We start from the raw sequence: 16,047 nt of genomic DNA on the forward strand, positions 1-16,047 counted from the left end.
CAGAAGACCCCACCGGGTACCACTCATCTCCACTACAAATAGGAAAAAGAGGCTACAACTTGCAAGAGCTCACCAAAATTGGACAGTTGAAGACTGGACAAATGTTGCCTGGTCTGATGAGTCTCGATTTCTGTTGAGACATTCAGATGGTAGAGTCAGAATTTGGCGTAAACAGAATGAGAACATGGATCCATCATGCCTTGTTACCACTGTGCAGGGTGGTGGTGGTGGTGTAATGGTGTGGGGGATGTTTTCTTGGCACACTTTAGGCCCCTTAGTGCCAATTGGGCATTGTTTAAATGCCACGGCCTACCTGAGCATTGTTTCTGACCATGTCCATCCCTTTATGGCCACCATGTACCCATCCTCTGATGGCCACTTCCAGCAGGATAATGCACCATGTCACAAAGCTTGAATCATTTCAAACTGGTTTCTTGAACATGACAATGAGTTTACTGTACTAAAATGGCCCCCACAGTCACCAGATCTCAACCCAATAGAGCATCTTTGGGATGTGGTGGAACGGGAGCTTCGTGCCCTGGATGTGCATCCCACAAATCTCCATCGACTGCAAGATGCTATCCTATCAATATGGGCCAACATTTCTAAAGAATGCTTTCAGCACCTTGTTGAATCAATGCCACGTAAAATTAAGGCAGTTCTGAAGGCGAAAGGGGGTCAAACACAGTATTAGTATGGTGTTCCTAATAATCCTTTAGGTGAGTGTAAATAAGGCAGGCAAGCACACAGCGTGACAATCAGGGAATAACTGTTTTGTATCTCAGTAAATCCGTGAATACCTCATCAGAGCATTTTACCTTCAATCGCTTTTCCACCTGAACAGCAGCATTTTAATAGTGGTTCTAGATGCTAAGCCCAACATATTCTTCTTATTATAATCAAATTCATTTCAATAATCTGAGTAAAGGTTTCTGACTAAAATGAAACAAGAGTAGAAGCATGTTTTGTTAGTTGCATAAGTCATTTCTAGACTATACAAATGGAAGGGTAATGAAAAACAAACTGACAGAATGTAGTCCCAATCTTCTCCAAACCCTTAATATTACCAGAGGACATAATAACCTGAATATCAGTGCTGTCTAGTGTTAGTCTGCCTAATAATAAGACATGTTAGTCATGTCTGTACTGAAAAAAAATGTTTTAAAATATTTGTTTGGCATTTCTTCTCTTTTATTCAGCAGTGACAAGAGGTGACGACATGCAGCAAAGGGTAATAATATATGCTACATGGCGGGCCACCGGAGGGCCCCTGGTCTAGTATTTTTAATTTTGATGATGAGGTGACCCTTTTGTCTAAATTTGGACGCCAGGTTGAGCCGTTAATGATAAAAATGCTTTATGGTATGTAAAACCCATTACAAAAAGTACGAAATGTACGTATAAATTTGAGCATTTATAAACGTCCTCTAGTTTTAGGTTAGGTAAACAAACTAAATGAATTTCATAGCACTGAGAGTCTCTTTGGAAACTCTTTGGACTCGTCCACCATGAGTGGAATTATCCGTAATTTCTGACACGTTTCCCTAATTAGATTACTTGTGCCTCTGTCCTTGGCTCTTTCACCAGCAGCCTTTTCACTGCACAGTCATTGGCAAGTACTGATAATAATTTGGATATAGCCACCACATCTGAATCACTGCTGTTGGCCAGTTATTCAGCGGCCTACATCCACAGCCACCCTTAAACAAGAGCACCATCTTTTCTTCGACCACCAGTTGCACTTTACTTAAGGAAGAAAGTAGAGATGATGTTTGAGATTTAAGCATAACTCAAACTTGAGATAATGAAACTGCAAAAGCAAATTACAACAGTAATATATTGTTATGTATGCAGTAGAGAAATACATGACCTGTGTGTACGTCTGTTTTATAAGTTTGCTGAGAGGGATTATTGTTTTTTTCACAGTCAACACAACTACAGAAACGCGTACTCTATGTGTATATTTTCAAAGATATAATTTTTGAACATTGTCTTTATGATAGGAACGTTTTTGGAACTTGACATTTTAAGGGAACACTGACTTTAGAAATTAGGTCAAGTATGCTGGGACATGGTACCCCCGCTAATCTAATACATGAGGGCTTATCAGACATGGAGTCTCTGCTAAAGCAGTCCTTTCCAGGCTTAAGTCAGCCTCACATCCACTGAAAAGCTTTGGGCATTTTCATGTTGTCACATTCAGTATATGACCTACAGTATTAGTCCGCCTTGTAGCACTCAGAAGGCTGTGTTATTTTAGCTTCACAAGCTTCAGCTAACCTATCCCACAGAAGGATATACTTTGCTTGATTAAAAATGGCCTTTTCTAAAATGAAGATAACAACCGGGAGATTAAATAGCGGTCCTGTACAGAAACTCAACCTGTTAGTGGCACAAATGAACCCAAGGTTGTTTAGATGTTTGACCAGTATTTGATTTACCTTCACCATATGAGGTCAGCTTTACATGTTTTTCCTCAGTCATTTGCTCCTATCGCAGTGGTGCGATTTCTCCAGACTTTTGGTGCAGAGTGATTATCGACTTTAGTCGCTTCTTATTTTAGAAGAGAGGAATTTGTTTTATGGCTTTCGTCTAGATTTGCCTCAGAGGGCAGAGCAGAATCGTAATCCTAACACATGGTGGACTGTGTGTCAAACGCTGGTGTGGAAAAGGAGAACGGCACAGAAGGGAGAAATGAGGGGAAAAATGCCGCTTATGATACTGAATCAAACCCAGCCATTTCCTGTACCCCGAGCCAGAGCTGCTCAGCACTCCCCATATATGGTCATGGTATTTGCATGAAGGGAAACCCTGGGCTTATGGATCAGGACTTGTATTGAAATTTCTCTGTATTAAATTCTGGGAAAAGGTTTGGTTTTGGATGATCTGATTATCTTTGATCCTCAGAGGTGAAACTAATCTAAGTCTAAACTGCCTTCCCTGATCTGTTATATACTTCCATTAATAATGTTATTCATTAGTTGTTCCGGCTCAGGTGGAAGTCTGTGGTTCCATGGTGATGGTGTTGTTATAGCCACCATATTCTCCAGGCGTGCCAGATGTCCCGTGTGTTTGTGTGTGTGTCTTCAGGTAACTCAGATTTAAATCTAAGACGATGAGATTTCTTAACATAAAATCTCAGTCACACCATCTACAGTATCGAAACATGTTTGACGATCAATTTTCATTTTGTATGGATGGATATAAAATGAGCATAACTAGTTTGAAATTTAGTTCTTTTTGTAAACTGTGACACACATACACTGCTTTAGCTGCCGGAAAGTGATTGCTAAAAATAATTTATTGTATTCTGGCCATTTTAACATTAGGTGTACATTTTACAGTACATGTGTTGTTGGGTGTTGTACTGCCTAAACAAATATGTCCAATTCCTCTTACATAGAAAAGTTATATTCTATGCATATGCAAGGTCTTCATACTTCAGTGACATCACTGTGCAACTGTAGGTTTAAAGAAAGAAATACAGGAGTTAACCGGTGACCAACCGCCATCTCTTTGGGTTATGCTTGTTTAATTTACAGTGTCAGCCACATGAGAAATGCATAAGAAAATCCAAAATTCAGCAAAAGATTTAGGAAAAGGGTAATGTCTGAATCATTTGCCAGATTTATAAAACATCATTTAGTTAAGATGGCAAAACTTCTGCTGTTAGTCCAAATCATTACTGGATTGAAACCAGTGGAGAGCTTAAATTGAATGGCAAAATAAAAAAGTTTTCATGAATAGTTACTGATTCAAAACCCGGTGCGGAACAGAAATCTTTGTAAGGGAAGTGAACCTCCACCCCAACACCCCTAATATAATCATTTGAGTATAACGGCCCTCAACCCCTGGCTGCTGTGGTGCTGCTCAGCAGCCAACAGCAGAGGAGTGTGGTTGTTCCAGGCACCTCCCAGACGTCTTTGTGTGTATGCGTGCAGCCTCCCTTCCCTGTGCAGCGACTCCCTTTGTCTGCCGCTACACAATATACAATATTTTCTTAGTCCTCTTGCCTCATTAAACAAGGCCAAAATCAAAACAAATGAAACAATCCTACAAATATTTGACGTTCACGTCCTACGTCTCAAGCTTATTACTTCTCCCTTCTTCATCTGCATACTTTCATTCCAGACATAGCAGAGAGAGGTTAAATATAGCACGTTCAATTGTTTTCACTTTGTGGTTAAGCCAGCAGTCTCTCTTAAGGTCTGCTTTCAGAGAAAATGTTCTCATCTGTCAAAGTAAAACTTTTAATAAGTAGGTGGCAGCAAAATAACTAGTTATTGCCTGAATAAAAAGAACATTGGAGTTCATGATAAAGAACAGTGAATACAGGGTTCTGGACATTACTGATGCCCAGTCAGCCCCTCAGAGGACAAAGTAAATTCAAATAAACACAAGTCTATTCTGATGGATCATCTTTACCTTCTTGGTGAAATGTATGTCCTGAGTAGGTTATAGGCTTTTCTTGCATGGCAGTGCCCTAAAAACACAGGGAAGCCAGCTCTTGCCGGGACCTGGAAGTTGCTCAACGTCCACATTCACAACACAGTCCAACACTTTGTCAATTTGCCTGAAACTCTCTTAGTACACTTAATATTAATTATATATTAGTTAATTCTACTATAAATGACACCGATTAAATCGTGAAAGAGGTATTTCTTCTCTGTGGCTCTTCCTGAGGTTTCTCCCTTTTTACCTTGTTTTTCCTTTACCACTATACAAAATACACAAAATGCAGTATAGGTTTGTGTATTTTTTGCCTGTTTTGCATTGTGTCTACCTTCTTCACAACTTCTATCTATCAAATTTTTAGACTTCCCCCTTTCCTTTCTCTCATTGTCAGGTAGTGTTTGTGTCCCTGAGAGTGACATCACTGTGTCATTCTTGCTAACGAAGAAAGGAAGTCAGCATCTTTCTCTGCCGCACCTACAAAGCAGTAAAACATGTTAATGGGTGTGATCTGGAGGATTAATCAAGCTATAATTTGCTGCTTCCCTCCTCAGGAAAATACCCGCTGAATTACGCCTAAAAGCTGTTAACATTCCTTACCATCTCCCATGCTATGACCAAGTCTGTAAAGTGGTTTTAATTTTGCTGTAGTAAAGAATAAAGTCACCCTGGAGAATATTAAAAGCTTGCTGGCCCTCCTACTTGGCAAGTAATTTAGAGTTAATTACTAAATGCAAAATTACTTTCCACTGGTTTATTTTGTACTGTGGTCCACTTTGTGGTCCCTGATATTACCAGGGTTTGCTCTCTGCTGTTTTTGTTTCATGTACTTCTATCTGTGAGGACAACTCACTGTATTTATTGATTTTAGTCACAAATTAGTCAGATTTTCGTATAGTGATCCAAATCAAAGGCCAGTCTGTAGAGTCTGAACTACTGAACTACTAAAGATTATGTTAGACAGTGGAAGTTCAGACTATTATATGCTATATATATTGTATATTCTTGTACTGTATGATGCGCAGCATAATAATGATAATAACACTGAAACAGCAAGACACCACAATCTCTGAAAGTCAAAACATAAACTAGGAAACCAGAATACATTTGAGATGTAAAGTTCATTCTTGACCTTGGAAACAGCATTTGAGTAAACAATTTCATCACATGGTGCATTTAGTAGTGTAGTATTAATTGAACTCGTACTAGTGTTGCGTAGTAGCTTCAACTACATAATGGATCTTGTTGTGAGATTGTTTATTCAACATATGTGAAGTAAAGAACTTTGAACCTGAGCTTTTACACCGACTTTTAAGTCCTTTAAGTGTTAATTGTAACAAATGAAAATTTGTTTTGTTGAAATTAATTTTAATATGAAACATTACAACATTACAATTGTAATTTTCTCATAAAGTTGCCATTTGAATTTAATATATAAATTAACATGACTAAGAATCTACAGCCACACGAGTGACACTGTGACAGTGGTGATTTGAGCTAAATGGCAACATGTTCACAATGGAAATGCTAACAGGCTGATGGTAAGACGGTATAATGTTTACCATGTTCACCTTGCTAGTTTAGCATGTAAGCATGCTAACATTTGCACTAAACAATTACACTAAACAGACACTATGTCATTAGATTTGCATGTTTTTGGTCATAACACAAAGAATCAGACAAATTGGAAATTTAATCTGATGAGTCAGGGTTTCAGCATAATTGTTGTGATATTTCAGTCTGAACCAAAGAGGTGCACGGACAGACTGACATTGCCATTCAAGGAGCCCACTGTTTCTGCTCCTCCCTCTCCCCACACGTCCTCACTAAAGAGAGAGGAAGTCAAGAGTTAACTTCTGTGTTGACTAATGTTCTGGATGCTTTCTGTGGCTTTGAGTGGTTCTCCATCCAGGAGAAAGAGACTCACTCCTCACAGCACATTGTGACCCTCGTCCACAGTAGCCAGACAACACTGACTCATAGCACATGATGAATGACCTCAGTTCTCCGGAGACTCACTCAGCTTAAACAAAAACAGGAATGTAGGGAGAAACCAGATTGTTAGGATGTGGATAGAAGTTGGGTCCGAGCATCTTTAACACTTGGACAAATAACACATAGCACTTCTGGGAATCTGACCTCGCACTATTTCAAAGTAAACACAGCTCATCATGCTGCTGGGATCAGCAAATGTGCACATTTTGTTGATTTTAATAATAACCATTTCCCCTTGGCTTTCATTTAGTCTGATTACCTCAACAGTGTGATAAAACCACACTACCTCAGCCTCTGAATGTGCTTTAAAGCCGCAATTCATTCACAGAGCAGGGCTTATGTGTCACCTTGATGTCAGACTCTCGATCAGTCCACGCCATCTCATTGTGTCTCTCTGAGTATACTAACAGTTGTACATTGTATGTGTTTTGTTTTGCAGGGGAGCCGGGGGCACTACCGGTACCACTGGCAGAGCCACAATGTCAAACACAGTGGAGTGGATGACATGGTGCTGCTCAGCAAGATCAATGAGGACGCCATCGTGGACAACCTCAAGAAGAGATACATGGATGACTACATCTTTGTATCCTTTGCTCGCAATCGGAGTTCACAGCCTGGCGAGAAATAGCTGAGCCATGTCTCATCCCTGCTATTCCCAGAATACTGTAGCTGAATGGTCATTCACAGCATTATTGCAGCAGTGAGTAATAGCTCAGTGTTGGAAGGTAATGCCTTCCCACTGAGACTCTGCTGTGTGCAGGGGCCAAAGGGCCTCTCTATACGTACCTCCATCCAGACCTCTAGCTCCTGTTTTGACTCCTGCTCCTTTACCAAAGTTAGATTTACTTTAGTTTTATCTCACTGTGATGAAAAATGTTTGCAAAATAGTGTGAGAAATAGCCAGAAATCTACAGTCTGTTTGAATCAGAGCATCGCTGCTATCTTTTTAGTGAGTAGCAGTAACGTTTGATTGAGAGGGGGTTTAAGTGGGGGCAATCATGTTCATTCAGTACATCGCACAAATGCTAGGTTTCGGTTTCTAAAATACAGCTGTGGCTGCAAACACATAAGTTGTTCATGACGTGAAATGAGTCAATGAATGAATAACCCCTTTGAAAAGCAATGCTGAGCGTTCACAAAGCCGCTCATTACATAAACTTCATCCACGCTCTGGCAGTGCTTAGGATTATGAAGTTTAGTAAACGCTGGCAGTTTTAGGTTCTACATCTTTGAGTCAGGCCTTTGATTTGGGTCAATAAATAGCTGTAACTGTGAGGTCTCCTTGCCAAGTCTGTGGGTCACTGTAGGCCACCCACAATAGCAGCTTTATTTGCCTTAAGCAGCATTTTGGCTTCAGGAGATAAAACCTCACAGTGTTAGATGGCCAGCCTATTCTCTGTCATTTGTAAGCACTGGATACTTATTTAGCCTCAGGCCTGATCACCAAATACTCCGCTGGTGCACTGTTGCACTCTCTTGACATCATGGCAGCCTTAGATTAAGTAATGTCTTTCCTACACTATAATTTATTTTCAGAAATGTAATATAGATGTTTTGAAACTCTGTTACCACTAAAGGGAGGATGTTTTATAATTTATACCCAACGCTTGCACTTCCAATAAGAGGTGATTTAAATTTGGAGTTATTTGTTTTTATTTGCTGATTTGTTTGGCTTCACTGTATGATCTTTAATATATAACCTCATCAGACATACATTGGTCCTGTGCTCATCTCCATCAACCCTTTCAAGCAGATGCCATACTTTGGAGAAAAAGAAGTTGAGATGTATCAGGGCGCCGTAAGTAGGATGCTAAATGACCTATGAACACATTTTAAATGGCTTCTGTCGTATGAAATATTCCAACCGGAAAACTCACTCACATACTGTAAAAGTACTGATGTGCTTGGAGGGTTAAGATGGCAACAATCTGAAGGACAAAGGCTTTGAAATTAACTGGGTTTGTTGCAGTGCGAATTTTCCAGCGGGCTGGCACAGATGTTGCTGTCAGAGATGTGACTAAACCACTGAGAAGGCTTGGCAGTACCTTCACATAACAGCCTGTTTGATTCTGCCTCCTCTCTTGGCCGGCCTGCTGAGAGTGGGCTTGTCTCTTTAAGCCAGGAACAAACCTAAGTGACCTAAGAAATCCTAAGTGACTGTGAAAAAACTCCACATCACATGTAACAGTTTGGCAGATTGTGTAGTTGTATGTAAGTGCACTGGGTTCAGATTTGCACAGTGCACAGCTCAGGGAAAGATCAGATTTGTTCAGGATCGTTTCAAACAATCATGAAGGTGCAGACTTGGTGGCTCAGTTGGAGGGTAACAGATGTGGCTGTGGTAACCTGTCCTATTTTGTGCAGATCAGTGCAGACAATAATATATTGTATATATTTTATATTGTCAACAAATCCAATGAAAATCCCAAAACCAACCATGTGTTAATCTCTCTCAATACTTTCCGACTTCCTTACCTGTCTGCCTCTTTGAAAAGGCTCAGTAATGTCCTGAAACAGCTGGGCACTGTAGTTTTTAGCAAATGTTGCTCAAACAGGAGGAAGCATTTATTGAGGACTATTTTCAGCTGCAGAGTAATACACATTTGGTGCTCTAGTGAGTATTTTAACACTGTTAAGCACCTTATATTACTATTTTGCACGAAAGGTGCTATACAAACAAAGTTTGATTGATGGATTAATTTACAGCAGCAAGATGTGGGATTCAGTCAAAATAAACTACAGTGCCCATGTTCTTTGTAATGCAGGAACACATTACCCAGTGCGTCAGTGTGGCAAATCGATGACAACAATGCTGACCTATGGCACAGAAAAATAAGCTCTATTAGACTTAGGCTACACAGACAATACATGTTCATGAATAAGAGCCAATTTATTGTTGTTATTGGTCGTTTCATGAGATTTGTTGACAATAAGAAACATATGGACGTCACCAGACGCATCCTTTTAATGTGTTCCAGGCTTTATGTTTGGGTTAACAACCTCTACAAAGTTTTTACAGAAGCTGTTTTACCACTTATTTTAACTAAATAATTTTGTCAACTCTCAGGCGCAGTATGAGAACCCTCCTCACATCTACGCTCTGGCAGATAACATGTACAGAAACATGATGATTGACAGTGAGAACCAATGTGTCATCATCAGGTAAGACTCGCACATCATTCTCTGCCTTCTTTAGGCATCATTAGCTAATGTAATATAACAACAAAAACATTTAACGGCACGCAAAACACAGAGACAGCATTTTATAGTGGGACAAATCTCTAAATGTCCAGGATGGGAGAGAGTGAAACGAAGGCTGGAGATAGTAATCTGTACAATGTGATCTGTGAGGTGTTATAAAAAGCTGCAGCTAAGTCATGATAATGGTTGGGAGTGGAACAGGTTCCACCACATCACTTGGTACAGTTGACTGACCGAAGGTGGCGTGTTTCTTTGGTGTTTTTCCATCATATCTTCTCCAGCTTTTGAAAGAAAAGCAGGAAAAATACTTGCATGATCTTTGGCCCAGAGTTGCTCTCTCCCTAGATTTATGGGATTTTTAGGTACTTTGACAGCCTGTTTGAGTTTCCTGGTGAATGGTTTTGAGCTACAAAGCTGCAGAGAGAAAAGTGTGGTGTCATGATTGGGGCTTTATCCTATGGCCTAGTCACCTGAACAGTGCGGTTACTATAGTGCTTACCTCATGACTAATGAGCCCTGCTTCAGCACTTTCGTCTGTTGTTTGGACAGCCAGCAGTTGCCAGTTCAGTTTCCCACATAAAGGCACTGAGGTGGATTTTGTGATCAACTAAATCAGCAAACAAAAGCATGGAAGTGGTTTTATGATGAACCAGGTCTTAGCAAACAAAGGCTGCTGTGAACTGCTGGCCAGGCAGTGTGGTCAGCATTAGACTGTGTTGGCGTTTTTTCACATTTACTAAGAAAATGTGTGAATTAACCGTAGGGGGAATTCAGAATAAAGTGGTAGAGCAGTTTTGACTATTCTTTTTGGGAAATTGTTACCTTTTTCCTATTTATTTAATCTTCTTACCATCTGCTTACTACAGCATGTGACTGTTGTAGCTGTCCCTAGACATCTGAGGCACCTGGATTAGATATTAAAGGGATGAACTGGAGCAGGTTGGTGTTATGAGTTTGGCACACCCAATCAAACTATTAGAGGAAATCAGAGCTGTGACATTTTCAAATGGCTCAACCAAAACCTTTGTCATCCGAGACCCGGCCATTTCACATCTGTTCCTAGCACAGATCAGAAATACAAAATAACTGAGTTTGTCAGGAGTTTCACAGCGAGCCATGATTTTCTGTGTCTTAAGCAGACTTAAATTTCAGCCTTTCAGTCTACATGTCACCTGAACAACAGGTCTTTAAAAGGGACTCGACATAAAAGCAGGTTGTAAGCTGGCTTATTACAACAATTGGTTTCTTTGTTTGTTTTTAATGACCATCCATGAGTCGGATGTGGATGACCCTTTTGATCCTTCTTCAACTTTCGACGGACTCTTGGTCAATGACTTTGATCATATCCAGTTGATCTATGACTGGTTTTGATTCAGTCCTTGCTGTTTCATCGATGCAGTGTTCCCCACAGTCGTTGTGCATGAAAGCCCAGATGGTATCGGTACTTTTAAGAAATTTTGCTTCATCCAATCTGCTCATTTTCTTTCATAAAATCTGCTGCAATTAAAAAATTGCTTTGTTAACACAAACATAATTGTAGCTTCAAAAGTCAGCAAAAGTCAAGCAATCACAAACTCTTTTGGTCTATTGGTTGTTTGCCATTTCAAGTTTTTGAAAAATACTTCTTTTTGACTGTTAAATTGGGCATTAAAACAGATGGACTTTGTTTGAATACAAAAAAAAAGTTGTTTTTAAGGCACTGGGAATACTTAGGTATTGCAATATCGCATAGGAAATCTATAAGAATCTACCGGAACATACTATACTTCATCTACTTCTGTGGGAATGCATGATTTAAAACCACCAAAACTAGAAGTCAGTGTTGACTGTGCAACCTTGTCATAGATGATGTCATTAATGATTTATTATGAGTTAATGCATAAACCTCCCTGCCTCTGCATTGTATTGTTTAACTCATGTCCTTGTTTGGTTAATAAATCTCTGCGGAAGTTAACAATGCCTTCAGCATTTCAGCGCCACAATGAGACTCGCCCATTTGGGGGGCTCAAAATGGGACTCCGGTGCAGCTTGTGTTGAAAATAGCTCTTCAGAGAATAACTTAAAAACAATGCTCTCAGCTGGAGCCTGGAGGCTTTTCTGACTTTTAAAGTAAAGCAGCAGCTCAGAACATCTTTTTCTTGTTGTCACTTGAATAGTAAGTGTGCAGTGAGGTAGCCCAGACAATGCAAAAGGATTTGGAAGAAACAAGGAGGTATAGAGGGGGGAGGATTACAACCATATAGAGACTCCTGTGTAATAGAGTGGCTCCCATGACTTCCTCTGGCAGCCTTTAACAGTCTGCAGCTGTGTTTCTCACAGAGGCATTACCAACCTGACTCTACTTTAAGGCACAGAAAGGAAAAACAGACTCTACTGTCATCCACTGCCAAACCACATATGTCAAAATAAGTATGACACAGGCAAAGTGAAAGGCAAGGAGGAAAATAGGCAAGTGTTGGGTGAGGGAGAAAGATGAGAGAAAAATCTGTGAATGTGACAAAACAGAATTAATGTGGTCCTTATTGTTGCAGCATCCGTCTGCCCAGATGTGCTGTGGCCTATCACACACAATTGGCCTCGGAGTTGATATTGGGTTCTAGTTGCCCAAAACACATTTTGGTTAGTACAGTAAATGCAGTGAGTACACATGAAAGCAGGATCTAGGATTTCACCTGTTTATTCAGCCGATTCAGTATAACTGATGGGTACCAGGTCATCTTTGCACAAAAACACACGCCAAAATAACACATACATAAACCTACAGATTGGTCCATTGCACTTACTCTTACCTGTCTAAAGTGTAAGTGTTTGCAGAGTCTTAAAACATTATGAATAAGATAAATTGTTGTGACTTGATTTGAAGCAGGATTTTGACCAAGTCAAAAGTTACCCCAAATATCATGACAGTGTTCACCACATACAGTGGCACAAGACAGTCTGTTTGCTGCTGTGTGTGAACATCCACCTACAGTGTAAAATCTATAAGGTATTATTTCTCCTATTTTGCTTTTCAGCATAAATGTGAAGATACCTGCTCGACTCTCTTCTTCTTCTTCTTTTATGAAATGTCATGCACAGGTACTAAAACATAAAACCGAGACATTAGACAAACTGTCAGACATCTGCACACCGGAACTTGTACAGAAACTATTATTCAATGCATGGACATTTTGGACCAAGCCCTTCGTCAGCGTGCTGTGTTAGAAACCAGACCACCAAGAGGTGGCTGTTATACACAATACATACATGAGGCATTACAACCAATGGGACCGGGAAAGCACAAAGAAATAAACAATCAGTTAAAAGTGTCCCTTAGTGAATCCCTTGTTAGCAGGATGAATCAAGCTGAGAGAATTTTACTCACTCCAAACTCTGAAAGCTTAAAATACCAAACAACCACGCAGGTTTGCATGACTTCTTGACATCTGAGCAGGTGTCACAAGCCTTTAGTCAATGCATCAGGTGGATTTGAATTTGACTTTGAAGCTCACATTACATGTATGAGAAAACACGTGCTTAAATCTTTCTGTTTTTCAGTGGAGAGAGCGGAGCAGGGAAGACTGTGGCAGCCAAATACATCATGGGCTACATCTCCAGAGTGTCAGGGGGCGGACCCAAAGTACAGGTGGGAAGAGCTGCTTTTATTTCTTCAGGGACAGTATGTCATGCATGAGGCGTTTGAGATGTTGAGCTGCATAGAATGAATGATAACTTGGACACAATACATATTTTAAAGAAATCTTATGGTGGTCTCCTGTAGTTACTCTATCTTATGCTCTGAATTCATAATAAGATGTCCCACTTAGAGCAAGACTTCTTCGAGATGAGAGGAGGTGGTTTTACATAGATGAGGCTTGGTGCTCAAACACAGTCAAGATGGAATCTGTTTCCCAAATGTCAGACTGTTTATAGTGAAGCTGAAACCATATTATCATCTGGTTGCTGCTGCTTAAATTCACCCCAGACACATTGTTTATACATGTACATAAATAACTGTATATATTGTTTTATTTTGTTACCATATTTTAATATACAATTAATTATATGTTGTGTGTGTAGCATGAAGGGACCACAAATTTTGTTTTGTCATGCAGCCTTGTGCTGTATAATAACAAATAAACAACCTTGTACCTTGTACTTAAAGAATCACCCACAAATTGTGGAAATGACGTTACGTGACTGCAGACTTCAAGATGAACAGAAATCAAACAACCTGTTGCCACTTCATTCCTGCACTAATTCCTCTCCTTAGACTCAATTCTCCTCATATCATCATCATCATCCTCATACCCCATTATCAGCCCATCAGCAGGCTCTTATTCACCCAGCCCCCCTTCAGCCATCTGGCAGCCCCCTAAACTAGCAGATGTCCAGTTCCTAAGCTTGATAAAGATCTAAAGTTTGATGAGGAAATGCCTGCACCATGATGGCAGTGGGATGTTTATATTTAATCCACTCAGAGCTTCTTCCACCAAGACAGCATTAGAAATCATCTTCAGACTTTAAATTTAACAGTAGAGTTGGTCAGACTAAATCCCATGTTTAAATAATTGTTATTATTTACATTATTTATTATTATTATTATTATTATTATTATTATTATTGCTTTGTAAACAAATGTAGCCATTACAGTGGACACGCACAGACACACAGACACATATTTGGTCTCCACCTCTTCCAGCATGTTCAGCATCAGTTCCATTTCACACGGCTCCCTTCCCTCAGTACAGCACATGCATTCTTATGCAATGTGTTTATGGTGTGTACACACATGTGTGAGAATAGATTTAAACAGATAATAACTCCCTACCATTAACATATCGGTTCATCTGTTTGACAAATCATATCTATTATTATTCATACATAACTAAAACCAAAATCTTAGTTATGGTTATAGAATATTTATAAACACATATTGAGACCATGTTGAGAAATGTGTTCTTACTTTAAGTTGTCACCCCTTGGATTCAGTGTGTTTTGAAACTGAATGTATATCTGTAAATAGTGTGAAGTTCAGTGTTTATTTTTTTCCTTTCATACAGGACTATGTTTAGTCCAAGAAATTACTTCCACTCAACTTCTGTGTACAATAATGGAAGTGGGAATAGCTCTGTCTGCTGTACCGATTTAAAACTCATGTGACATGGCTCACAGGAAAGATGATGCTGTCCAGACCTTGTGTGTCTATCTGTAAATGTGCATTTGTGTGTATGTGTGTGTGTGCATGCGTGCGTGCGTGCGTGTGTGCTCAAATACGAGCACGCATTTGAGTGGAAAGTTACAGAGACGTACACACCAGCCTCTCAGCAAGGGTGTGGTATCTCTACCTGCTGTATGGTCTGTCTGTGATGTAGCTTACAGCTCATTGCATCTGTCTCCTCGCAGCATGTCAAAGACATCATCCTGCAGTCCAACCCGCTGCTTGAGGCCTTCGGCAACGCCAAGACCGTGAGGAACAACAACTCCAGCAGATTTGTAAGGCTTTCATTTATGAGTTGGCCTTTCCACTTTTTGTGAATCAGATTGCCCAACATTGTGGCTCAATTCATAACTGCTTCTTGTTTACCAAAGAAACAATATGAAAGTCTGTTTTAAAGAGTGCCCACAGGCTAAAGTTAATAGAAGGAGAGTGAATTTGAAAATCTTCCTCCAAGGACACATTTTTCAGCCTCAAATGTCTTTTTATGTGCCAAAGCTGATTTGCATTGTGAGTGAGAATGACTCTGGGAAAATACAACATTAGGATAACCTACTTACAGTGCAAATCCTGTGTTGCTCACACCTAAAGACCTGCAGTGGGTAATACTTCGGAATAATTTGAGGACTCAACATTTCTGTGGGGCACCTTTGGATCCAGAGAGACTTCTGAAAACAAAGATTTGCAGTAACAGCTTTTCTACTGGTTTCTGTTTTATTACATGACCTCATGTGTGTCCTGACTAACCAGAGCTGTGCTGTCAGGACATGCTGCACAGAAGGACATACATGCAGAGCCACGGAGGCACCTCCTCTACTGCTTACAGTACTGCTGCTTAAACCCAGTCAGCAAAGACTTGAAAAGAATGTATTTACGAGTTTATGGGTTGAGTGTTCAGGTTAGCATACAAAGCAGTATTGTTTCACTACTTGGTATATTTTTAGATCCAGTATTGGGGAAATGATTTTGGTTTGGCACCAATGGCCTGAGAGCACTACTTTTGATGAGGTTCTGTCCTTGAATAAATAGCGTCTCTTTTCACTTTTGTGAGTGGAACAGATATTATATTACAGGCTTGTCTGGAGAAGAGAGCAAGACAAAAAGAAGGATCAGATTTTTATTTGAATGTACACACACACACACACACACACACACACACACACACACACACACACACACACACACACACACACACACACACA

The 16,047-nt window shown here is 39.9% G+C and overlaps 1 protein-coding gene across 3 annotated transcripts in view; it reads left to right on the forward strand.

Moving 5' to 3' along the window:
- The window catches only part of myo1ea (myosin IEa), a 60,409-nt gene that overhangs the window by 14,383 nt on the left and 29,979 nt on the right, over window positions 1-16,047 (forward strand). For all 3 annotated transcript variants that reach the window (XM_046032571.1, XM_046032569.1, XM_046032570.1), the window contains exons 2-6: window positions 6,887-7,030; window positions 8,156-8,245; window positions 9,515-9,609; window positions 13,186-13,273; window positions 15,034-15,123. In XM_046032571.1, the coding sequence (XP_045888527.1) occupies window positions 6,953-7,030; window positions 8,156-8,245; window positions 9,515-9,609; window positions 13,186-13,273; window positions 15,034-15,123 (441 nt within the window). In that variant the 5' untranslated portion in view covers window positions 6,887-6,952. The remainder of the gene's footprint in view (window positions 1-6,886; window positions 7,031-8,155; window positions 8,246-9,514; window positions 9,610-13,185; window positions 13,274-15,033; window positions 15,124-16,047) is intronic.

This window comes from Micropterus dolomieu, linkage group LG20, assembly GCF_021292245.1.
Source record: "Micropterus dolomieu isolate WLL.071019.BEF.003 ecotype Adirondacks linkage group LG20, ASM2129224v1, whole genome shotgun sequence".
In the NCBI taxonomy this organism is placed as follows: domain Eukaryota; kingdom Metazoa; phylum Chordata; class Actinopteri; order Centrarchiformes; family Centrarchidae; genus Micropterus; species Micropterus dolomieu.